At 40.6% G+C, this 26,490-nt stretch overlaps 1 protein-coding gene across 1 annotated transcript in view; it reads left to right on the top strand.

Moving 5' to 3' along the window:
* The window catches only part of PHF20 (PHD finger protein 20), a 107,812-nt gene that overhangs the window by 5,942 nt on the left and 75,380 nt on the right, over positions 1–26,490 (top strand). The window contains exon 2 of the mRNA XM_081149518.1: positions 15,361–15,475. Coding sequence (XP_081005644.1) covers positions 15,393–15,475 — 83 coding nt within the window. The 5' untranslated portion in view covers positions 15,361–15,392. The remainder of the gene's footprint in view (positions 1–15,360; positions 15,476–26,490) is intronic.

Below are 26,490 nucleotides of genomic sequence, written 5' to 3'. Positions count from 1 at the left end.
AGTAATAGGAGGGAAGTTTACTTTTTTTTTTTAAAATGACTCTTTATCCAACTACACAGTGTACTTCAATAAGCCACTTTTTTTTTTAATTTATTTATTGGTTTTTTAGAGAGAGAGAGGGTGGGGGTGGGCGGAAAGAAACATCGATTTGTTGTTCCTCTTATTTATGCATTCATTGGTTGAGTGTTGTATGTGCCCTGCCCAAGGATGGAATCCGAAACCTTGGTATAGCAGGATGATGCTCTAACCACTGAGCCAAACAGGCTAGGGCTACATTTTTCTTTTTTTAAAAACTATGTTTTTATTGATTTTAGAGAGAGAGAAACATCGATGAGAGAGATATATCAATTGGCTACCTCCTGCACCCCAGGCATGTGCTCTGACCGGGAATTGAACTGGTGTCCTCATGGCACGATGCTCAACCAACTGAGCCACACTGTCCAGGGCTACGTTTTTCTTGATAAGCATTTTTTAAAACAAAATGTGTCTTTAAAGTCTCCTTGGTTTGGTTATATTTTAAACTTGGAAAGAAAAAGGGAGATGTTTCTGTTCATCTCTCTTAGCAACTGCTCCTTTCAGATTGTTGACTGATTAACCTTGGGGTAATCTATTGAAAATTCAAACCCTGATTTGTAATGATGCTGTGACAACTTTGCTAGATCTTGGGCTAGGTATCCAGCTGTCTTTTGCTTGCTTTGGCCAAATAATGGAAGCAGTGAGCTTGCAGAAACCCTGTAAGATTTTAGGAGCCTAGTATGAGTCACCAAGCAGAAACAGTGCACTTGTATGAAAGGGAGGTGGTACCTGAATTAGTGGACTTTGGGGAAGGAGGGACAGGAGGGACCTGGGGAAGGATTTAAAACAATGGTTTTATTTGATGAGAGCTTATCCCATGTCAGGAACATAATCCTAGGATTTAAAAGGATGACTCCCAGGCATTTTAGACAACTATTTGGGTTCTCTTTGTCCTAGTAGAGACCTGATTTTCAAGAGGTTTCTTTCCCACATGGAAAAGGTGCATGGCTAGGTGGATTGACATGCCTTCCTTGCTTTTATAGTTGCATAGGTATTGAGATTTCCAGGTTTTGGAAACTTGGCCTGGAAATGTGGACATTTTACAATAATAACTATAGCAAGCATTTTTTGAGGTACTGTATTGGATCTTACTGAATTTTTACAATTAAGTTACTTGTCCAAGATCATTTGCTAATTAGAATCCAGGTTTTTTGGCATGCAATCCTGGTTCTCTTACATCTTCCTCTCTACAGCTGCCTTCTTCTCCCGCCTCCCTTCTACCCCCCCCAGGTTTGAATAAGTCACTTTAAAAAATATATATATCTTTATTGATTCTAGAGAGAGGAAGGTGGAGAGAGACCTAGAAACATCAATGATGAGAGTCATTGATTGGCTGCCTCCTGCACATCCCCACCTGGGGATTGATCCCACAAACCGGGCATATGCCCTAACTGGAAATGGAATCCTGATCTCCTGGATCCTAGGTCAATACTCAACCGCTGAGCCATGCTTGGCCAGGCTGAATAAGTCACTTTAATCACAGTATCAAACAGGGAACATTCTGGGAACCAAGACTGAGGTACTGCTAAGAGAAGGATTGGCCTTGCCTCCTCACCCCTGATTCCATTCCTGACCATGCAAATATTCCTTAATTGTAGAAGCCCAGCTATCCCAGCTCAGGCTGCCTTTGTCTCTCTCTCTTGAGGCTTTTGGGCATGGATGGTTTGAGCTGTTTGATTGCCCTATGGAGTGGTGAATGCTGTCCAATGTGCTTTGATGAGTAGGAAATTGGTCATGCTGTGACCTATATGAGAATTACACATCTGTAATTCTGAAAGGCAAGATAGTTAAAGAGGCCACCTTTCATGTCCACGCTGCATGGTATATGGTGGTAAGAACCAGGATTTGGCCACAGAATGCCTGAGTTTGAGATCCAGCATTTGTAACTTGTAACTTGAGCATGTGGCTTAAACCCTTTGGGCCTCTCACTGTGGCGTGGGCCTTGGAGACAGATGTCTAGCATTGCAAATTACTTAACCTGTCTGGACCTCTGTTTCCATACTCTGTCATCAAACTGCCTCTTATTGATCATTTGAAGTATCAGTAAATACCTCCCTTTTCCTACATTTCCTATTTTTTAAGTAGGAATAAGAAAACCTAATTTATAAGGTTAGCAAAACTTGGTGAACTGTGAAGAGTTGAGTATATGTTACCATTATTTTTGTTTTAGTCCTCTCACAAAATGTATATAAAATCCCCTCAGGGACCTTGTTTGTTAGTTTGTATTTTATCATTAACTACATCAGTAATGTCTATAAGAGAAAGACACTTAAAATTGTTTCCCTCATTTTCACACTTAAGAACATAACAGTACAGTACTCTCTTAATGTCATTAGTGTTTTGTTTAGATATCCCAAAGGCCTTATTTTTATTTTTTTCATTTTTTTTAATCCTCACCCAAGGATACGTTTTTATTGATTTTAGAGAGGAAGAGGGAGAGAGAGAGGAACATGGATATGAGAGTGAAACATTGATCAGTTGCCTCCTGCACATACCCCCACTGGGGATCCAACCTGCAACCTGGGTATGTGCCCTGACCAGGAATCGAACCCACAGCCTTTCGGTGTACAGTACGACCAACTGAGCCACACTGGCCAGGGCAAAGGCAGTATTTTTAAAAGCAGTATAAGCACAGTGGGTTTTGGAGGAGGTCCTGCTTCTCAAATCCCAGCTCTTCTACTAAGCTGGTGACCATGGGCAAGTTATTTGCTCTGGGCCTCCTTTCTTTCTCCTCTGTAAAATGGGTTAATACTGCCAACTTCTCTGCTGTTGTTGGAAACAAGATAATTTGTCAAGGATTTAACCTGTGGTGAAGACTCAGGAAATGTTAGCCATTTCCTGGTATTGCTAATAAAGTTAATATTTAAGAATAAGGTAATGCATTCATTGACTATTAAATAATTATCTTTAAAATTCCATACATAGTGAAAAGGTTGTAATTCAGGAAAATGTCTTCGAAGACCCCATGGAATAATGACTCCATCTCCAAATTGTTATCCTTTGTAATATAGTGATAGCTCAACCCTGTAAGAACAGTTTAGTCAGGTATGTTTAAAAAAAGACTCCCTTGCCTAAAAGGAACACCCCAAACCCACTCCAGAGCTACTGACATTTATAGACTGGAACCTCTCCATGAAAGAATATAGCTTTTCTTGGGCTCCATGAGTGAAATTGTGTTCTGTCTTCAGATGCCTCATTCCCTGTGCTTGCTTTCCTCTCCCTGCCTGTGGATAGCACTTTTCAAAGAGCTTCCAAGTGATCATCTCCTTGAATTCCTGCATCCCTCCAGGGGTGTGGTATTGGTTCCTTTCCTGTTTTTATTTCCATTTTGCCAGTGGGGAAGCTGAGGTCATCTCAAACAAGCATCTGACCACCATGTAAGGGTACTCCTTGTTAGATGCCAGGGATGCCTGTGAGGAAGAGTTCAATGCCTATGGAGAAATTGACTCAGAAAGAGGCAATTTCAGTGGCAAGTGCTGAGTGCTGTGGCTCAGAGGACAGGACAGGCTGCCATGGGAGAATATTGGACTGAGCCCCTGGCCCAGTAAGCTCTTTAGGGAGGTGCTGATGGTTGAGTCCAGTCCTGAAGGACCAGGCAGAGGAAACAGCTTGTTTGAGCAAAGGTCTGGAGGTTGGAACTGCAAGGAGTCTGGGTGTGTTGCCTCCAAGAGCGGTAATACCCTTGAGAGCTTATTGTGTGCCAGGTTCTGTGCTAAGTAATTTTTGTCTTCACATCTACATGAAGGTACTGGTACTGTTCCTCTTTTACAGATGAGAAGGCTAAGGCTCAGAGAGGAAATGACTTGTGCAAGGTTATCTGGAAAATGGTGGAGCTGGGATCCAAACCAGTCTCACTCCAGAGTTCTGGCTCGTACCACTTTGTGCTACTGCCCCTCTGCTGAGCTTGCCTGTCTCTCCTTTAAGCTCCCATTGAGTTGGTTTGGTCAGAAGGGCAAACTCACTGACAGCCTTGTTGCCACACTGAGTAGCTTAAACTCAGGTCTGTAGGGAAACTACTGAATTACTTCTATTTAAATTGAGACGTGATTGACATATAACCTGAACTGTTTATTCATTTTATTTTTATTTTTAAATATATATGTGGTATTTTAATAAAACATACACAATTAAATTAACTTGAAATTAACCAAAGAAGTAACCGGAACTGTTTTAAACAGAGGTTTCTTATGATCAGATTTGTGTTTTAGAAGTATCACTGGTAGCAGTGAGGAAGATTACCAATAGTGTAGTAGTTGACTAGAGTCAGACTACCTGGGTTTAATTCCTTGCCCCCAATACTTGCTAATTTTGTCATTTGAGCAGCTTACTTTCTGAACCTTAGTTTTTTTCATCTATAAAATAGGAATAATACCCGGCTGGCATGGCTCAGTGGTTGAGCATGGACCTATGAACCAGGAGGTCACTGTTCAGTTCCCTGTCAGGGCACATGCCCATGTTGTGGGCTCGATCCCCAGCAGGGGGCATGCAGGAGGCAGCCAATCAATGACTCTTATCATTGATGTTTCTATCTCTTCTCCCTCTCCCTTCCTCTCCCTGAAACCAATAAAAACATTTTTATTTTTTTTTTAAAAAAGGAATAATTCTTATCACAAACCTGTGAGGTAGACACTAAATGAGATTATATGTGTGTGTGTAAGTTTATATAAGTACTTAGAATAGTGTCTGTCATAAAAGAGACAGTCAGAAGATGGCAGTTTGTAAGACAATATTGGTTTGGATCTGGGGAGGATGTGTCTGAATGCTTTGAGTTCCATCATAAACTGTTGGAGTAGCTGGATTAGAACGGGGGGGGAACAGTCTGAACTGGGCAACCACCTAGAAATGCGAGAGACCTAGAAGTAGGTGTTATAAAATGGTGACTGAGAGTGGGAAGCAAGGGTGATGCCCATGTTTCTAAATTGACACATTGGCCAACCTTGGGGCCTTAAACTGTGATGGGGAGAAGAGGAGAAGGAATTTGTGAGGGTAAGATGATTAGCTCAGTGAGGTTGAGTAATGTGCCAAAGGTCATTCAGCAAATATATTCTGGAGCCAAGTCTGAGCACTAGGCCCTTTCCGCTGCTTCTGGAAGGATTCACTGATTTAACCAGCTCATTCTCAGTACTTTGAAATAGCTAAACTCAACCTGTGTTGCTGTCTGTCTGAATTTTAATCATGGAAGGAAAAGCTAGGTCCTTGGAGAAAGCATTTGAAATATCTGGAAAGTGGGAATTTTTTGGCCAGTTTCTTTCCTCCCTTTCTCTTTCCCTGACTCCCCCCTCCCCTTTGCTCCCTTTGCTTCCTTCCGTTGCCCCCAAGTAAAAGAATGTAATTCAGTTCTTAGTGTGACCTGGGAAAGGGCCTGAAGGAATGGAAATGATCTTTGCTGGGACCCAGTGTCCTTCTGTGTCCTTGAAACTTGAGGATGGGATGAAGAGGCCCTTGCACCTACTTGAATCAACTTGTCACTTCCCTAGGATTAAATTGTGCAGTTTATGTTTTTTAGTACTGTATACTGGATACTATTTGTTAGCATTTCATAATAATATTGACTGTAATCTTTAGTGTCTAATGTCCTTTTTGCTAGTACTGTTACTATTATACACCATATTGTCACCAGTACTATTAGTGTTTATTGTCCTAAGCACTTGACATCCATTAGCTCACTTATTTATCACAATAACCCCATGAGGTAGGCGTTATCAATCCCGTTTTCTTTATGGGCAAACAGAGGGAAGCTTAGTGATTTTTCTCATCTTCACTCAGCCACCAAGGAGTGGAGCCAGGATTGGCCAGAATCTGAGTCTAAAACCTGTCTGGGCTGTCATCCCTAAGATGTCATCCCTAAGTACTCCCTCGCCTTCCTCCAAGCCAGAACTTTGGCAGAGTCCCCTTGGAAGCTTCCTCCTGTAGATCTCGGAGTCACTGGACCTGCTGATATTGTTTATACTTTTATGGAACAGCACCAAGGGCTGCAGGGAGTCTCTTCCTCCTAGGCTCAGGGTGGTGTGTGTGGGTGTGTGTGTGTGTGTAGCTCATTCCCATCTGAGGGGCCTTGCCTCTAGGACTTTGTGTGTGTGTGTGTGTGTGTGTGTGTGTGTATAGCTCATTCCCATCTGAGGGGCCTTGCCTCTAGGACTTTGTGTGTGTGTGTGTGTGTGTGTGTGTGTGTGTGTGTGTGTATAGCTCATTCCCATCTGAGGGGCCTTGCCTCTAGGACTTTGTGTGTGTGTGTGTGTGTGTGTGTGTGTGTGTGTGTGTGGAGCTCATTCCCATCTGAGGGGCCTTGCCTCTAGGACTTTGCCTTTTCCCCTAGATCTTTACATGGATGCCTCCTTGTTATTTAGATCTCTGCTCAGATCTCAGCTTCTTAGAATTCTCCCTCCCTCCCTCCCTCCCTCCCTCCCTCCCTCCCTCCCTCCCTCCCTCCCTCCCTCCCTCCCTCCCTCCCTCCCTCCCTCCCTCCCTTCCTTCCTTTCTCTCTCCCTCTCTCTCCCTCTCTCTCTCTCTCTTTCTTTCTAAATATATATTTATTGATTTCATAGAGAAGAAGGGAGAGGGATAGAGAGATAGAAACATCAATGATGAGAGTCATTGATTGGCTGCCTCTTGCACGCCCCCAATTGGGGATGGAGCCCGCAACCCGGGCATGTGCCCTGACTGGGACTTGAATCCCGATTGCCTGGATCCTGGGTTGATGCACAACTGCTGAATCACGCCCGGCCGGGCTTAGAGTCCTTTCTAACAGCCTTATCAAAATGGTCTTCCCACATCACTGGTTCATGTTACTTTGTTGTTTTTTTCCGCACATTACTTATCCCGCCAGAAATTATCTTCTTTGTGCATGTGCTTATCTTGTTTTTGCCTGCCTTTCCCACTAGAGAACACGGTTGGGGTTGTCTGATCTTTCCTGTCTCTACCTCCAGCACATAGCAGGCACTCAATAACTATTGAATAAAGGAGGCCTAAAGATTTAAGCATGTCTTTCACTTGAAGTGTCCTGTAATTGAAAGGGGGTGGCTTTAAGTTAAAAGATACCATTATGGTCTGGCTGGCATTGCTCAGTGGTTGAGGGTTGACCTATAAACCAGGAGGTCATGGTTTGATTCCCGGTCAAGGCACATACCCGGATAGCAGGCTCGATTCCCAGTAGGGGATGTAGAGGAGGCAGCTGATCAATGGCTCCCTCTCATCATTGATGTTTCTCTCTCTCCCTTTCCCTTCCTCTCTCTGAAATCAATAAAAAAACATAAAAAAGAAAAGAAAAGATACCATCACGCTCTGGCCTGTTTGGCTCGGTTGGGCGTCATCCCGAGCACCAAAAGGTTGCAGGTTTGATCCCCTGTCAGGGCACATGCCAGGGTTTTGAGCTCGCTCCTTGATGAGGGGCGTGCAGGAGACAGCTGATTGATGTTTTTCTCTCACTGTCTCCCCTTCTCCCTTCCTCTCTCTCTCAAAATCAATGAAAAAATCTTAAAAAAAAAAAAAGACAGCATCACCCTTGGCCCTGGCCGGGTAGTTTAGTTGGTTAGAGCATTGTCCTTATACGCCAAGACTGAGGGTTTGATCCCCGTTCAGGGCACATACAAGGGTCAACCAATGAATGCATAAATATGTGGAACAACAAATCGATTTCTCTTTCTCCCTCTCTTTCCCCTTCCTCCCTTTCACTCTTAAAAAACAACAACCAGTAAATAGAAGACACCCCCCCCCCCTTTTTTGGTTAATTTTCACCCAAGGATATTTTTTCCATTGATTTTTAGAGATACTAGAAGGAGGGGGAGGGGAGAGAGAGAAACATTGATGTGAGAGACACATCAATTGGTTGTCTCTCACATGAGCTCCAACAAGGGCTTGAGGGCTGGGAATAGAACCTGCAAACCAGGTACATGCCATTGACTGGGAATCGAACCCGAGATCCTTTGGTGCGCAGGCCCATGCTCTAACCATTGAGCCACGCCAGCCAGGGCACCATCACCCTTTAATGGAGGTTGAATGCAAACCTAGTGGTAAGCAATATTAGGTTATCCCAAAGCCTGTTCTGTAGTTTATGGTGATTGACATTCTTTCCTTGAGTATCTCAGAGTTTATTTTTCCCTAACCCTGTCTCAGAGCTGACTAGTTGAAATGTCTTATTCCGTACTTATTTATCACTTTAATTCTTTATTACTTTGAGCCCTCAGTCCCTTCTGCCAGAGCACAGTGGAGCTGCTGAGGGTAGGACTTTCAGTTACCATGGCTACAGTACTCTTTCACCTCTCCCAAAATAAGACCTGGAGTCCTTATTAGTACATCATTAACTGTAAATGTATTATGAATTCTGAAAATTCTGGTGCCAAGTAGGGATTTTGCAGATCTTTTCTCAACTAATCCTTATAGGGGCCATTAATCCTCATTTGATGAGTTAGGAAGGAGAACTCAAAGCTGTACCTCATAAACAAACGTTGTAGTGGTTAAGAATCTGGAGCTGCAAGGCCTAAGTTCGAATCCTGACACAACCCCTTACTATATGGGTGTCCCTAATTTTTCTCTGTTCTGTTATTTACTCACCTTTACAATGAGGATTAATAATAGTAGTTACCTCTGTGGTTGTCTAAGGGTTACATGACAATATATGAAGAGTTAGCTACTATTACTATTATCAATGTTTTTTATATAGGGTTTGTTAGTCTGTGCAAGGGTATTTTATTTCTACTCTCCTTTTGTAAGGTTAGTTCACATCCTTGCCTATTTATTTATTTATAATATATCTTTATTGATTTCAGAGAGAAGAAAGGAGAGGGAGAGAGAGAGATAGAAACATCAATGATGAGAGAGTCATTGATCGGCTGCAGCCCGCAGCCCGGGCATGTGTCCTGACCGGGAATCGAACCCCGATTGCCCTAGGTTGATGCTCAACTGCTGAGCCATGCCCGGTTGGGCCACATCCTTGCCATTTTAGTAGTTTAGTAGCATTCCTTTTTTATTTTTTAGTATATCTTTATTGATTTCAGAGAGAGGAAACGAGAGGGAGAGAGAGAGAGAGAAACATCAATGATGAGAGAGTCATTGATCGGCTGCCTCCTGCATGCCCCTGACTGGGGATGGAGCCTGAAACCCGGGCATGTGCCCTGACCAGGAGTGGAACCCAGATCTCCTTGATCATAGGTTGATGCTCAATGGCTGAGCCATGCTGGCTAGACTTAGTAGCAATTTTTATTTTATTTATTAGGCATCTGGTGAGCATCAGTCATTCTTTACCCTAACATTAGATTTTGATTAAATATTTTCTTGTTCTTAAACATGTGAACTATATCTAGTTTCCTCAGAATCATATGTAAAGAGCCATTGCTTTTTTCCTCATTTTCACAAATGATTTATTTTTACCTTGGACTGTATTCTGTAGATTAAAATTACTGAGTCCAAGTGCATAAGCTGTTTTATAGCTTGTTCCTTGTTTCCAGTTTGAGGTATAAAAAGATGGCTATAGTCAGGGTCCCAGGTGGTGGTTCAAGTATTCTGGTTTGTCCACAGCTGGGCCCTCTTAGCCCTCTTAGGTTTTGTCCTTTGTAGAAAATTAAATATTTCTGCTTGTTATACAATGGTGTGGTTCTAACACAACATTTGAAAAGCAGACAATTGCTTAATCTTCTTGTATTCAAATTGTTTCTCTCTAAAGGCACATGAATGTAAGCATAGCAATGACTTTGGTAGGGGAAAGAGGAAGGGCCTTCGAGAAGTGGTTTTTCTACCTCTGGCAAAATCCTGTTACCTGTGATAAGAGGAATGTCTCCTGCTATGGGGGACCTCAAAAGCTGCTGGCCCCTCTGTATCTCAGCTTCCTTTCTATACCACAAGAATATCACATTTAGTTTTAATACATCATTTGGCTGTTGTAAAGATCCAGTAAGGTAGTATAAGAGTGAAAGTTTTCTTACATATTTAAATAATGCTTTTAAAATATGTAAAGAAATATAAAGAAGTAATCCAAAATTAAAATCTTATGAATTAGATAATCCCTGGAAGTACATTTTTTCTTTTTTTAAATATATCTTTATTGATTTCAGAGAGAGGAAAACAGAGGGAGAGAGAGAGAGAGAAACATCAGTGATGAGAGAGTCATTGATCGAGCCCACAACTTGGGCATGTGCCCTGACCGGGAATCGAACCCTGATCGCCCGAATCCTAGGTCGACGCTCAACCACTGAGCCACGCCCGGCTGGGCTGGAAGTACATTTTAAAAAATTATTTTGTATTGGTTTCAGTTGTACAGCATAATGGTTAGACAATCATATACTTTACAAAGTGTTCCCCGTGGTATTTCCAGTACCCAGCTGGCACCACACATAGTTGTTATAGTATTATTGACTATTTCCTATGCTGCACTGGAAAGTACATTCTTAAAGTTAGAAAATTATAACAATACAGAAAGGTAAAAAATGAGAAGTCAAATTTTCATGCTCTGTTCCTTTCATTTAAGGGAACTACTTAGACAGTTTCTTAGTTTCTTCCAAGAAATAATTTTATTTATCTGCTATAATAGATGTCTATATTTATGTCTGTTTACATTAAAGGGATAATACCATGCACATGCCTCTACACCATGCCTTTTTTATTTTCTCTTTCTTTCTTTCTTCTTTCTTTCTTTCTTTCTTTCTTTCTTTCTTTCTTTCTTTCTTTCTTTCTTTCTTTCTTTCTTTCTTTTTTATTTTTTATTTTTTTACACCATGCCTTTTTTACTTGACAATATATCTTGCACATGGCTTTATATCAGCATCTACAGATTGCCATTATTCCTTTTGATAGCTGTACAACATTGTATTGTATTGATGACCATAATTCATTTAACTAGGCCTCTTGATCGACATTTAAGCCGCAGAAATTGCAAAGGTATCTTGATCATTTTTACAGGTAATTGGGCAGAGAGAGTTTGAGGGATGTATCTTTAGAATAAGTTACTGGCAGTGGGACTGCTGGGTTGCAGGTATGTGCATAGTGCCAAGTTTCCTTTAGAAAAACTTTTCCAATTTATGCTTATACCAACAGTATATAAGCAGCCTCTTTCCCACTCATCCCTGTAAATACTGGGTATCCTACCTATCTGAGTTTTGCCTATCTGACAAGTGAAAAATTGTTATTTTGATTTGCATTTGCTTAATTTAGGGTGAGGTTATGTGGATATACTTACTATCACATGCTTATTAAACATTTTTACCTCCCTTGTAATCTGCCATTTCTTACACTTTGCCCATTTTTAAGTGAGTTTGACTTACTTGTCCTTGGTTTGTGTGCACTCTCTGTTAATAAAGGAAGTTAGCTCTTCGTCATATGTGTTGCAGCTATTTTCTCCTGGTTTTTCATGTGTGAAAGTGCCCTTTAAACTGTATTACAAAGTGTACACTTAAAGCTTTCATTATTATCGTTATACAGGGGCATTGACTGCAAATACTGTATTTAATGAAATAAAGTAGGCTCTCAGTCTACTGTGTGGGGGGCAGTGAGCTTCCATTATTGGGAAATTTGAATGTAAAGGAGTAATTTGAAGTCCTGCTAAGGTCTTTAAAATGGAATCTAATATAAAGACAGATTTCATCAGATTTTTTTCTTTTAGTTTTCCTAGGTATCTTATTGACTATATTACCTTTTCCTCTTTTTCTGGAATATGGAGATTTTTTTGGAAGAAAAGCTAAGACCCTAAAGAATGGATAAGTTAAAAGCTATGAGATCTTAGCCCTTTTGTATCTGGGAAAAAATTTGTGTTTAAAACTAAATGTGATCCCTGGCCGGGTGGCTCAGTTGGTTGAAGCGTCGGCCATGGATTGAAGGGTCCTGGGTTTGATTCCAGCCAAAGGCATGTACCTTGGTTGCAGGCTCATCCCAGGCCCTGGCCTGGGCGTGAGTGGGAGGTAACCAATTGGTGTCTCTTTCACATTGATGTTTCTCTCTCCATCTCTCTCTCTCTCACCCCCCTTCCTCTCCCTCTCTCCCCCTCCCTCCCTCCCTCCCTCTCCCTCTCTCTTCCACTCTCTCTGAAAAGCAATGGAAAAAATATCCTTGGGTGAAGATAAGAAAATAAAAATAAATAAAAAGGTTGAGGGTTCAATTCCAGGTCAGGACACATACTCAGGCTGCGCGTTCAATCCCTGGTTGGGATGCACATGGGAGGCAACCAATTGATGTTTCTCACATTGATGTCTCTCTCTAAAAATCAATAAAATCCTGACCAGTGTGGCTCAGTTGGGTGTTGTCCTGTTCACTTAAAGGTTTCTGGTTTGATTTCCCATCAGGGCACATGCTCGGGTTTCAACCTTGATCCTCAGTAGGGGGTGTGCAGGAAGCAGCTGATCAGGTGTTTCACTATCATCTATGTTTTTCTTTCCCTCTCCCTTCCTCTCTAAAAATCAATTAAAAATACTTTTAAAAATACAATAAAAACATATTCTTGGGTGAGGATTAAAACACCGAAATCTGAGAAGTAAAAATGTACTTCTTATGTAATTAAAAAAATAATTCCTGCTTCTGTCTTTAACTCTTTTTTGTTAGCAGGTGTTGTCGAATTAAACTGAGACTTTCAGATGATTTCCAAGGTGTCTCTCCCTTTGCCCTTTGTTAGAACTTGTTTATCTCTTCTCAGTATTTGTGTTTGTCTTCCTGGGTGGACTAAAGTGGGGGCTGAGTTGGATTTTTTATTTCTAATTTCTAGCACAATGCCTTAATGAGAGTACTCATTAATGGTTTGTTGAATGAATTGATGTGAATTTATAAACAAACTGCCACTCCCAGAGGAGTAGATTGGGGATGGGGCATGAAAACCACATTTATCCTTAGCCTTGGTCTGTGTAATACCAGGGAGTGAAACTTCGAACAAGTGGCTCAGAGTTAAAATGAAACAGGCTTTAGTTCATGATAAAGAAAACCTTTTGACAGTTCAGCCTCAAGGGGAATTTGTTTTCTTGAGCCATTGGGAATAGTTTGCTCATCTTTATTCATTCACAGCCTTGCTCCCACACTCCTGTATTTTAATGGAAGATCTGCTTGGGTACCTAGGCCAGGGGAGTTGAGTGATAAAAGTATTAATTCAGAAATCAAGCAGACTGGGGCATTTGTTCTGGGGCCTAACACTTAATACCTGAAACTTAGGCAAATTACTTTAAGCCTAATTTTGTGATAATAGCATTATTAAAAGCTACTAACTATATAGTCCTTATTTTGTACTAGCCTAATGCTCCTTAAATGGATTATCTCATTAATCCTGTCTAACTGCCTGCAGGTAGGTACTGTTAGCATCACCATTTCACTAGCAGCTCAGTAAGTGGTCAGTGCCACTCTATTCTGCCTTTCTTGTTTGGCACCGAATTTTCACATAATCTGGGAGGCCAAACTACTAATCTGAATATTACTTGATATGCATGAGGTCAGAGATGAAAAGATAATTTGATGCGGTATTTCAGGCAAGCCAAAATGAGGACTTCTACTGATTGGATTTACTTCTGATATTTTAAAGATATTTATTCATTTATTTTAATCCTCATTGAGGATATTTTTTCCATTTGCTTTTTTCAGAGAGAGGGAGAGAGAAAGAGAAACATCAGTGTGAGAGAGACACACCGGTTGGTTGCCTCCTGAGTGCACCACGATGGAGGCTGGGGATTGAGCCTGCATCTGAGGTGTGTGCCCTTGGCCGGAATACGAACCAGGACCTTTTCAGTCCGCGGACTGACACTCTAACCACTGAGCAAAGATCTGGCTAGGGTGCTTCTGATTTGATATCTTATTTTCCTGGAGAGTATTAGGTAAAGCCAGTCAAGCCTTTGACTCCTTTCCTAGCTTCTTTAATCACCCATTCCTGATTTAGGGTGTTTTGGGTTTTTTTGGTTAATCTTTACCCAATGATATATTTTCCATTGATTTTTTTTTTTAGAGGCGAGGGAGGTCGGGGAGAGAAAGAAACATTGGTGTCTCACATCGATTGGTTGTCTCCCGCCCTGGCCCCTGGCTCTGACTGGGGCTGGGGATTAACCCTGCAACCCAGGTATGTGCCCTTGACTGGGAATCAAACCCGCAAGCCTTCGGTGCATTGGCCAACACTCTAACCACATAGCACACCAGCCAGGACATTCTTGATTCAGTTTGATTTACTTTGTGTGTTCCCCAATATTAGGCCTTTGGAATGGGGTTTAATGGATAGCTCGTCCTCACATTACACAATTTTTTTCTTCTGGAAAATTTCTGTTGTGAAAAAACTTTATAAAAAAAAAAGGAAAAGAACCTACGGCCTGGTTTTTTCTTCTAGTTCTTTTTTTTTGCATATGAGGTTTAATATGAGCTCAAAGTAGTATAATTTTGCATCCTGCCTTTTCATGTAATATATTGCAAGCAGATCCTTTCTAAGATGTGCTATTACACATCAGGTAATCGCGGAGGATCCACTTCTGTGATTCCCCCCCTCCCCTGCATTCATCCATTGCAAAGATTGTGCTCCTGCTGTGAGGCAGACTGGGCGTTGTAGGCTGTTGAGATCCAGAGTTTAGTGGGAGAGAATTTAGTTAGGAGTAGCTTGCTGTATGGAGGTGGTCTGCTCAAATGCCTCGAGAGCTCAAGAGTGGCTCCATCTTCATCAAAACCACCACTAGCCCCTAAAGATAGATTTTACTCATATAGAAAATGACCACCAATCCCAGTACTCAACGACTCAATAAATAATTACTTAGGAAAAATTGTCAGAATGGACTCAAGAAGAGGTAGAAGATATAAATAGATGAAAAAATATAAATCTTTCTTTTCCAGCCTTCCAGAAGTAGGGCCAGAAATCAGTATTCTAGCTTTTGTTTGCTTCATTTGTAGCACTGAACATTCATAGCAGTTACAGCTTGCAGTTATTTCATTTATCTCTTTACTGGCTACACTTTTGTCATCCCCCAGTGGACTGGAGGATTCATGAGTACAGGCACTCTGTCTCTTGGTCTTGACTGTTTTCTTAAATAGTCTTGGTGACTGTATCAGCACATGATTAAATTTAACCCTGAGAGCAATTAATTGTTTTCTTGGAGTTTTGAGAGGTGCCCCTTTATGTAAATCCTTTCTCCTCACAGTTCCAGAGATTACAGGATGCTGCATAATAGAGAAGGAACCAGTGGAGGGCACATCTGTGTTAGGATGAGGGCAAGAGTGAAAGAGTGGGAAGACAGGGTTTCCTGGAGCTTTGTGTTTTGAATAATGCCTGTTTGTCCTTTATGTGTAGTGAGTGATGCTACACTCTGGGCTTACTTTGCCTAAGTTTCATAAATATTTAATTGGCTTTTTCAGGAGAATAAAGGCAGCCCTGTTGATGACTGAAAATGACAAAGCATCCACCTAACAGACGAGGAATCAGCTTTGAAGTGGGAGCCCAGTTGGAAGCCCGGGACCGATTAAAAAACTGGTACTTTTACATTTTTCTGTTAATTAAATCCCTTCAGTAAAGGACTTTTGCCAGCACTGATAAAGAGGGGTAGCCTGGGCTTTTCTGTAGTGTTTTCCTGTTCCCTGACTCTTGAAAGTCTAGAGCCGTAGGAATGTCCTTTCTTTCTGGTGTAGGGACCCCCGTGTCAGGAGGAACATTGTGACTTCTTGTTTTTTCATTTAATTTTTTAAAATGAATTTATTGATTTGAGAGAGAGAAACATTGATTTGTTGTTCCACTTATTTATGCATTCGTTGAACTCTTGTATGTGCCCTGATCAAGGATCGAACCCGCAACCTTGGAGCATTGGGATGGCTCTCTAACCAACTGAGCTACTCAGCCAGGGCTGTGATCTTTTGTTTATACTTGTTTACCCTTTCTGCCTCTTCATCTGAAGAAGTTATGAGAAAAAGAAGCATGAGTGGTATAGGGAAGGGAAGAGTTAATAGTGGCAGCTCTTTTGCTCATGGCTACCTGTCTAGAAGAGGAGAAGAAAGAAAGATTGCGATGGAAGAGTGAAGAAAAGGGGTTAGATCAGAACAGGTCTTGTGTTTTGAACAACCCCTGCTGTTTTCTGGATGTGTTGCATGGTTGAAATTTAATTTTCATACTGTAGGCGTGATTAGATTCAGAAGCTGAGGTATTGTATCTTTGTCATTGACTTCTGACCTCTGACTGGTAAGTGGCTGCTTTGAGCATCAGCTTCATCTATAAATATGGGTAATAGTTGTATTGACCTCACAGAGTTTTTTCTGAGAATCAAATTATAGGATATGTAGGGAAAGGCCCTTATAAAGTATAAAATGATAATGGTTGTTGAGACAGTCTTAGAATTTGATTGTTAATGCTCAAGGTGAAGGTAGGGGTGTTAGAACTCAAACCTTTCTGAGTTTTTATAAGGAAGAGTGTAGCCCTTTTGAGGGGTTTTCTCAAAATAAACAGGCTGACCAGTTTTTGGGGTGGCAGAAGAGAAGACGGGAAGAGAGGCAGGGAAATGGCTGGGGCAGAAAATGTCTCTGCTGCCTTTTGGGGCTGGGAAATTTGATATAAGAATTAGAGACACTTTGAGCACCTAGTTGTTTTTAGGCTTTTTATATCATCTATAATGGTTTCCTTTTTTCGGTTTCCCTCAGTATTTTTTAAGGCAGCTTTAATAAAGGGAAGAAATAATTATTTTTGTTTTTGTTTTGTTAACCTTCACATGAGGATATTTTTTCCATTGCTTTTCAGAGAGAGTGGAAGGGAGGGAGGCGGGGGGGTGGAGGTGGGGGTGGAGAGAGAAACATCAATTGGTTGCCTCTCAAACCCACTACCTTTTGGTGTGTAGGCTGACACTCTAACCACTGAGTCACACTGGCCAGGGCTGTTATTATTATTTTTTAACATTATTTTCTGCAAAGTCAATCAACAAGTGTTAGAGGGGGAAAGTGTAAAAGTTATTTTGCATATTCAGGAACAGCAAGCACTTAGTTTGAGAAAACAAGAACTTAAAAAGGTTGAATCAAAGGCAGTACCCTGCTGCTTCTATTGTAAAACAACTGTGGTGTTTTTTCTTAGCAACATTTCTTTCTTCCCTAAAAGCTATGATAAGATACAGAACTTAATAGCTCACTTGAAAGTGCTAGAATCTGAAGGTAAAGAATGCCATATGCCATCCCACCTAACATTTCCTACTGTACAATGCTTTTTCTTTTTTTGGGCTTGAAAAACCAAGCATTCATGTTAGCATTGCGTTCAACAGAAACATTTCTCATACTTTGGGTTTAAGATTCTTGCCCCTCCAGTCCCGATGCTGTGAAATCTGACTCTTCACCATTGTAAATATTTTCAGGCATTTGCCATATCTGCATAATATTATCCTCAGACACCAAGCTAATGACCCTGTCTCATTGGGGTTCCAACTAAGGTCTGATATCTTTGCAGTGTGTCTTCCATGAATAAACAGGAGTAGTTCAGGAGGCCCATCTTCTGCGTCTTCTGCTGATTGTTCTTCTCCAGTTTTGCCTTATGTATGCTCCTGAGGTGTCCTTCAGGGGGAAAACTCAAGGAATAGGCAGTGGTGGTTCCCTGAGATGAATTCTGGGGACCTCACACTGCCAGGAGGAACTGGTTTCTGGAGTTTGCAGTGAAATAGTGCATTTAGGTTGCTGTGGCCTTGGACCATGGCAGACCTCAGATGGGGCCCTGGGGCCCGAGCCAGAAGCCAGCAGAGCTGACCCAGGGCCTCTGCCTCCTGACAGGTGAAAGATCTGTGGCCCTCAGAAATTCTTTTTAAATTTAGGGGAAAAACCCTAAAATCTAGAAAAAGTAAAAAACAGCTAACCATAAAATAATCTGTGTACTTATTACTCAGAATTAATAGATATTACCATTTTTGTTTTATTTTATTTATACTTTTAGGAATAAAGGACATAAAACATTTCTGATAAAACGGAAGTACCTTATACCCTTTCCAATGCAGTTCCCCTCCCGTATTCCATAAAGGCAAACAGCATCCTGAAGTTGGTTGTATCCTTTCTGTCCATGTTATTACATTTTTATTATACATGTGTATCTGTAAATAGTAGAATTATTTTAGGTGTTAACAAAAAAAGTCATATAAGTGTTATATTGTTTCTTTTCTGTATCTCATTTTTTTTTATTTTCTAGTATTGATATATAAGCTATTCATCTGTATAGAGTCTACTGTATGAATATACTATATTTTGTTTATTTAAACTCCCACTGATGGACATTTAGATTCCTGTTTTTCACTTTATATGCAGTGCTACTGTGAACATCTCTGTAAATGTCTCTTTGTGCACGTGTCAAGAATATTTTTTGGGCAGTGGCTTTCAAATGTCTTTGACTGCAACCTATATAGTAAAAAATACATTAAAAAAATCTTTATTGATTTCAGAGAGAGGAAGGGAGAAGGGGAGAGAGAGAGAAACATCAATGATGAGAGAGTCATTGATCAGCTGCTTCCTGCATGCCCACCCCTGGGGATCAAGCCTGCAGCCTGGGCGTGTGCCCTGACCAGGAATCAAACCGGGATCTCCCGGATCATAGGTTGATGCTCAATGGCTGAGCGACGCCTGGCAGGCTAAAAAATACATTTTAAGTCCAGTGTGAAACACACCCATATATACATATAAATTTAACTGAAGCAAAAATTTTATGGAACAGTCCTTAACCTTATTATATGCATCATACTCTGATGTTTTTCTTGTGTTGTGTGTATGTTAAAGAAACATACACATAAAAATGCTGGTCAAGAAGCATTAATTTGATTTTATAATCTTTTAATGGGTCATGAATTACAGTTTGATAAGCCCTACTCCAGTGAATTTGTTGAGTAATATGATATACACCTTTTCAGTTTTACTGGAAACTGCCAAGTTGATATCCAGAGACATAAATACTTATACTAAGTTTCATTCCCTTCAGTAGTACATAAAACTTCCTGTTTTCCACATCCTTACCAACCCTTGCCTTTGACAGACTTTCTGGTTTTGCCAATCTTTTTTCTTCTTTTACTTCTCACCAGAAGTTTTTCATTGATTCGAGAGAAAGAAAGGGAGAGGGAGGGAGAGAGAAAGAAACATTAGTGTGAGAGAGAAACATAGATTGTTTGCCTCCCATATGTGCCCTACCTGGGGATCAGACTCCCAATCTGATTATGTGCTCTGGCTGGGAATCGAACCTGAGACCCTTCACTGCATGGGACAACGCTCTAACCAATGGAGCCACACCGGCCATGGCTTGTTTTGCCAGTCTTTATTGTTGGTTGTGAAACTTTCACAATTATTGTAGTAACTGATCAGACAGGGATTGTTAATGGATGCTAAAATCATTTTCTGAATGGTGTGGGGTAACAGGATATTGACACATACCAAAGTATCCTCACAAATTAGTTAATACTTTCACAGGGAAAAATATACCTTTAAAATGGTGAGAGGTGGTGTTCTTTACCTTATCCAAGTGATATAAGGAACAGTGGGACAACCTAGCTTTATGTGTTCCCTGTTATGATGCAGTATGAAACAGAGATACATTCTGCAAGAAATGTTTAATCTGAAGTGTAGACCTAACTTCCAGTTTACAGGAAATACAAGAGAATTTAAGAAACAAGTTAAACTCACCATGAGAAAAATGTGATCAACCCAGAATGTGGAATATTCTACAAAACAACCATTCAGAACTCTTAAAAGTAAATAAATGCCATTGAAGAGGAAAAGAGTGGGGAGGGGAGAAGGATTGTTGTGGTATAAAAGCAACTAAAGAGACATAAAAATAAAAATGTACAAACCTGAATTGAATCTTGATTTTGAAAAGATATTTTTGGGACAACAGGAAAATCTGAATATGGTCTCGGTATTAGCTATTTTGGGATTGCTAATTAGGATTGATTACAATAAGTATAGAAAGTGACAGATATCTCTGTCATTCTGGTGTGTTTTTTAAAAATATATATCTTTATTGATTTCAGAGAGAGGAACGGAGAGGGAGAGAGAGAGAAACATCAATGATGAGAGAGTTGTCACTGATTGGCTACCTCCTGCATGCCCTGGACTGGGGATCCAGCCCGCCACCCGGGCATGTGCCCTGACCAGAAATCAAACCTTGATCTCCTGGATCCTCGGTCAGTGCTCAACTGCTGAGCCACGCCGGGCTGTCATTGTATTTTATTAACTGACATTCTTCTGTAAGAAGAGCTTTTTCCCCCCTTTCTTCCTTTTTACGGATCACTAAAGACTCGGATTATTCATTGTGGCATAGTCAATTACATTCATTATTCTCTTTGGTGTTAAAATTATCCCGAATTTGGCCAGTGGGAGGTCTTTTAAACTAACTCCTTTGTTCTTTTGATACACTCCTATTAGTTCTTGAGCATCTTCTTGTTTTCTGGTACTATTAGAAGCCCCATATTTATCTTGCATGAGTTGTGCTCTAGACCCTGAAGTCCGCTATTTTTCCAAGGAGGCCTGGTTCTTTTTAGTTGCACGTGGTATATAGAAATTAGGTTCTGGGCACGGGGTATGTTTATTGCTTCTAGAGTGTCTTTTTTGCCTTTTCAGTGGATGGAGCTAAGAAATAAATTATTTGAAAAATTGTGAGTTCATTTTGATATTTCCAATTTAAATTCAACATTTTGTAATTTGTATTTTTATTTTTGCCTTTTATATTGAAAATTTGTGTTCCTAATCACACTAATATATTGACCTGTTTGCCTCATTCTATGTTGTACACAAAATAATTTCAGAGTTACAATATCAACATTACTACTAACAAGTCTGAGTGAAGTTTAAGATTTTCTTGACATTATAGATTACATTTAATTTGTAACATAAATTTATATATGTATGTTATAAGTTAAATAGTATTTCAAATTAAATAATGTGAGTCCCTTTTTAATATTCTTATGATATAACTTTATTTATACTTTTTTTTAAAACAAATTTCTGCCCTGGCTGGTTTTGCTCAGTGGTTAGAGCATCAGCCTGTGGATTGAAAGGTCCTGGGTTCGATTCTGGCCAAGGGCACATACCTCGGTTGCAGGCTCGATCCCCAGCCCTGGTTGGGGTGGGGGCAACCATTGATGTGTCTCTCTCACATAGATGTTTCTCTCTCTCTCTCCCCCTTCCACTCTCTCTGAAAAAAAAGCAATGGGAAAAAAAATCCTCGAATGAGAATTAAACAGATTTCTGGGTCCAACCAGGATGGGGCGCAGAATTTACATATTTTTCTTTATTTATTTATATAATATTGTTTTTGTTTTTTAAAATTTATTTTATTTTTGAAAGTATTACAGATGTCCCCCATTTTCTCCCCTTTATCCCCTCCACCCATAAAATATGTTTTTATTGATTGAGAGAAGAAGGGAGAGGGGGGGAGAGAGAGAAACACTGATGAGAGAGAAACATCGATGGGCTGCCTCATGCAGAGCCCCCGCTGGGGATCGAGCTCACAACCTGGGCATGTGCCCTGACTGGGAATCAAACTGGTGACCTCTCGGTGCATGGGGTGACATTCAACCAACTGAATTAGCCAGGGCTAATTCTACATTTAACATTATTTTTTAATATACATATAGTCACATTCCCCCTTTTTTTGATGCATACACCTATGAGTTTTAACACATACGTAGATTCTTGTAAGCATCAACACTAACAATACAGAATACTTCAAAGAACTCTATCATGCTACACCTTTGCCAGTTTATAAATTACTTGATTTGATTATTTTATGTATTTGTTTATCTATCTTCCCCAATAGAATGCAAGCTTAGTGTGGGCTAGTGTGTTAGATTTGATTCTCCCAAGAACCAATGCAATTGATTTATTTGGAAACCACCTGTAGGGGTAAATGGGAAGTGAGGGGAAGAGGCTGGAAGAGCTATCAGACTGCCTTGCAAGTCTGACCCCTGTGGAGGAAAGAGAAGGAAGGTAGAAAGTTTTAGACTGCAGTGCAGTTCCCAGAAAGTTTTGGCGAAGAAGATGGGGAGAGTCCTCAAGCCAAAATTGTTGTCAAGAGTCTTGTCTCGCCCAGCTTGGTGTGGCTCAGTGGTTGAGCATTGACTATGATCCAGGAGATGGAGGTTTGATTCCCGGTGGGTTGTGGGCTCGATCCCCAGTGCGGGGCGTGCAGGAGGCAGCTGATCAATGACTCATCATTGATGTTTCTATCTCTCTCTCCCTCTCCCTTCCTCTCTCTGAAATCATTAAAAAAAAAAAAAGAGTCTTGTCTCCCAGAAAGAGTCTTGTCTTAGTATTCCTTCTTAACCATTGGCTTAGGAGAAGTGTGGAGAAGGCACAGTGGTGGTGATTGGTTTAGAGCTGTTGCAGCTGCAATTCAGTTACACCACTTGATAAGGATGTGATAGATGTATTTTGAAGGCAGCCACAGGTGGGCTATTTTGTTCACTGATATATATCCAGTGCCTCAAAATTGCACATGGTGGGCCCTGGCTCAGTTGGTTAGAACATCATCCCACTACCCTAAGGTTGTAGGTTCAACCCCTGGTCAGGGCACATACAAGAAGCAACCAATGAATGCATAAATAAGTGGAACAAATTAGTATTTCTTTCTCTCTCTGTCTCTCATGAATCTATCAGTAAAAAATTTGTACATGGTGTATAATAGGTACTCAGTAAAATATTTGTGAACCAAGTTCCAAGTGATTGTAGGAAAACATCTTCATGTGTTATTTTGATTGCATCTTAAGCCTGAGAGAAAGTGTTTCCTTTTTAAATATTGTAGAATTATATAACAATTATGTAAAGGACTGACTCTCAGGCTACTCATATGCAGTTTCTCCATTAAATCTTCTCAACAAGCTATTAGATTGTTTATTGTTTCAGTTTTATAAATGAAGAAACTGAGGTTCACAGATTAATTTGTCCCAGATTTTGTAGTTGTTGAGTGGTAGAGCTGGAATTTTCACCTCTGTTGATCTGACTCCAAAGGCTGCCATGCCTCCCAAGTGATTCCTTTCCCAGGTGGTATTTTTCTAGGTGCTCTTCTATATTTTCTTGATTTGCTGCTAGTTACAAAACAAACAAAAACCCCCACAAGACATTAAAAAGGTTAAAAAGTATTTTTCAAAATCAACGTGACAATAGAAGTGTATGGAGACACAAATGTGGCCCAGAATGAGAGAATGGGTTTCATGTTTATATGATTTATTTTGTCTGTATTGCTTATACAGAAGCCTAGTTTTTCTCTCACCTTTGTACACTGTCCTAACAGGATACAGAGCACCTAATATTATACTTCTGTTAAACTAACAACAATAGCAATGACAGCTAACATTTAATCAGCATGATGCTGATTGCTTTAATTGCTTTACGTGGGCTATTTCATTTAACCCCCTATAGCAAACCCATTTGAACCTGAAGTGCAGAGGTAAAATGACTTGCTCAAGGCACAAATTAATTACTAATGAATCTAAGATGTATAGTACATAGTTCTCTTTCATGACAGTGTTCTGTGTATCTTAGTAGAATTTATTTGTAAATCATCCAAACCAGCTTTTCTTAAATTATAGGATCCCAAAGAAATCATGAAATTAGGATTTTAATTGTTTTAAATATATCTTCATTGATTTCAGAGAGAGGAAGGAAGAGGGAGGGAGAGAGAGAGATAGAAACATCAATGATGAAAGAGTCATTGATCGACTGCCTCCTGCACACCCCCAACTGGGGATCCAGCCCGCAACCCAGGCGTGTGTCCTGACTGGGAATCAAACCTCGATCTCCTGGATCCTAGATCGATGCTCAACTGCTGAGCCACATCCGGCCGGGCAGATTTTAATTTTTTAAAAGGGAGCTTGTAAAATATAAATTTGGATTTTCCATTGAGATCGTTAGTTCTTAAAGCACTTTATCTCACCAAACAGACTGTGAAATAGTGATGATAATCAAACAGACTGTGGAATAGTGATAATCCATGTTCTAATTTTGGATCTGCCACTTTGGGGTGAACTTTCCACATATCCTTTGCTTATTCTATAGGCAGAGTAATCTTGCCTGTCCTCTTTACCTCCAGTGTTGTGTAGATGAACTGTCTAACATGTGAGAAGCTACAGTTTCCTACTAATGATGCTTGGTGGATAGAATGGAAGCTGCTTGTTCTGTGGCCTTTGCCGTCTTCCTGTCATCTTCCAGGAGCACACCATCTGCCCTGAACAGTAGGCCTGGCCTTCCCTGTCCTTGCCCTGAACACAGTGAAAAAAAAGCTCCTTCTGTCTGTTGTTTTTCTGACTCTTTGGTATGTTTCCACTACTTTGTTTTCATTTACGTTGATCATGGTCTCCTGTTTCTTTTACAAAGGATTTTAAAATCTGAGTTTCATCATGTCCTTAGCTCTCTTTTCTATTTCTTTTTCATTAGGATTATTTGTACTGATCAAGTCTGAGTTCCTGGTTCATACCTCTTCACTTCTTGTATCATCTTTTCCCCCCAGTAATCTTTTATTTCTGAGCTTTCCACATACATGCTGTGAGTCAGGCATAATGCTAGGCTCTATGGAATGAAGAAAAATCACATAGGTCCCTTAAGAAATCTAGAGGCCATTGGAGTATTTGGCTTTGGTTTTTAGCGTTGCCATCCAAAGACTGTTAGTCAATATGGTTCCATGCTTATGTCTGTAGGAATAATAGCTCACATTTATTGAGTGATTTACTCTGTGACAGGCACAAATCTAAAGGCTTTACATGTTAAACCCCATTTAATCCTCACAACACTATGAGGTGGTACTTTTATTAATACCATTTTATACAGGGGTGCGCAAAAGTAAGTTTACAATTGTAATATGAATAAATAATACCATAATTAATAATACAAGAATAAACTGTTTCACGTACTACTGTAAACTTACTTTTGGCCAACCCTGTGCATTAGGAAACAGAGGCACAGAACAATTAAGTTGCCCAATTAGTAAGTAGTGGGTCTGGGATTTGAATCCAGGTAGTCTGGCTTCTGAGCATGACAAGGTATGGCTTTAAAAAATTTTTTTATGGCAGAAAGCTTTATTTCCATGGAATTACATCCCTTTAGTAAAGCTAAAACCAAAGCCAGTGTTCAGAGTTTCTGTTCCATGTTGTAGCCAGGTCCCGTTCAGCATCAGGCTAGATGCAGTCCATTAGTCCATTGTGTGGGGGGTCCACATGACCATGAGCCAGACATAGGTCAGAGCTATGGCAGCTTGATGCTGAGTGTAGTTCCTGGGAAGGAGCTTGGCGGTGCCACTCTCGCTACTCAGGGTGCCAGTGGCTCAAGTTTCCAAGAGGAGGAGGCATGCCACACCACGGGAGGCCACCCAGTGAAGCATGGAGGGTCAGGTCTGCCAGGAGGCAGAAAGAGGGGAGAGTAACTGTGGGTAATCAACAAGGGATGGCTTTGATCCCCATGCTGTGTTCTGTACCCAGGATGGGGAGTAAAGTCCCAGAAATTAATTATATCATGAGGTGATATTTACATATGTACACACCTCTGGGGGAGAACAATTAATTTCTTTTTTTCTTTTTTTAAAAATATATCTTTATTGACTGTTCAGAGACAGGAAAGGAGAGGGAGAGAGAGAGGTAGAAACATCAATGATGAGAGAGTCATTGATCAGGCCCGCAACCCGGGCATGTGCCCTGACCAGGAACCGAACCTTGATCGCCTGGATCCTAGGTCCATGCTCAACAGCTGAGCCACACCCGGCCGGGCAGAACAATTAATTTCATGTGTGGGAATTTCAGAAGGCTTCACAAAGATGACTTGATGCCAAGTCATTCATTCAGTGCTAGATGCTGGAGATAGAGCAGTGTTTAGGACAGACATAGACCCAGATCTTTAGGAGCTGACACTCCAGTGAAAGTAGACCATAAACAAACAGATCAATACCTGTAAGGTTAGGTGGTGGTAAATGCTAGGAAGAGGAATAAGTACTGATAAGTAGAGAGTGATACTTTGTGTCTGAGTGGTGGTTTTTTATATAAAGGGTGTTTAGGGATGGTCTGTCTGACAGAGACATTTGAGTAAAGATCCAGAGTGAGAGAGTGATCCAGGTCGGTGTCCAGGGAAAGAGAATTCCAAGCTGAGGCAGCCCAAGCACAGATGCTGGGTATGTGCAAGCAATAGAAGGAGGGTAAAGCGTGAGGAGCCAGAGGTAGGAGAGGAGCCTACAAATGTCAGCAGGAGCCAGATCGGCTGTAATAGGGGGTTTGGACTTTATACTAAATGTAATAGGAAGTCATTGAAAGATTTTAAGCAGGGAAGTGACAGATCTGATATCAGTTATTAAAACTGGCTGTAGAATATGATGTAGGCAGGCATGGGCAGAAATAAGGAGAATAGCAAAGAGCCTTTTGTAGTCCAGATTAAAAGTGGATTAAAGAAAAAGGTGGTGGAGATGATGAAAAATGATCAGAGTTGGGGTATTTTTTTGAGGTACAGCTGACAGATTTACTGATGATGTTGTGAGAGACAGTGAAGAGTCAAGGATGACTCCAAGGGCTTTTGGTC

This window comes from Miniopterus schreibersii (genome assembly GCF_964146895.1).
Source record: "Miniopterus schreibersii genome assembly, chromosome: 10".
Classification (NCBI taxonomy): domain Eukaryota; kingdom Metazoa; phylum Chordata; class Mammalia; order Chiroptera; family Miniopteridae; genus Miniopterus; species Miniopterus schreibersii.
This window is presented reverse-complemented; position numbering and strand designations above follow the sequence as displayed.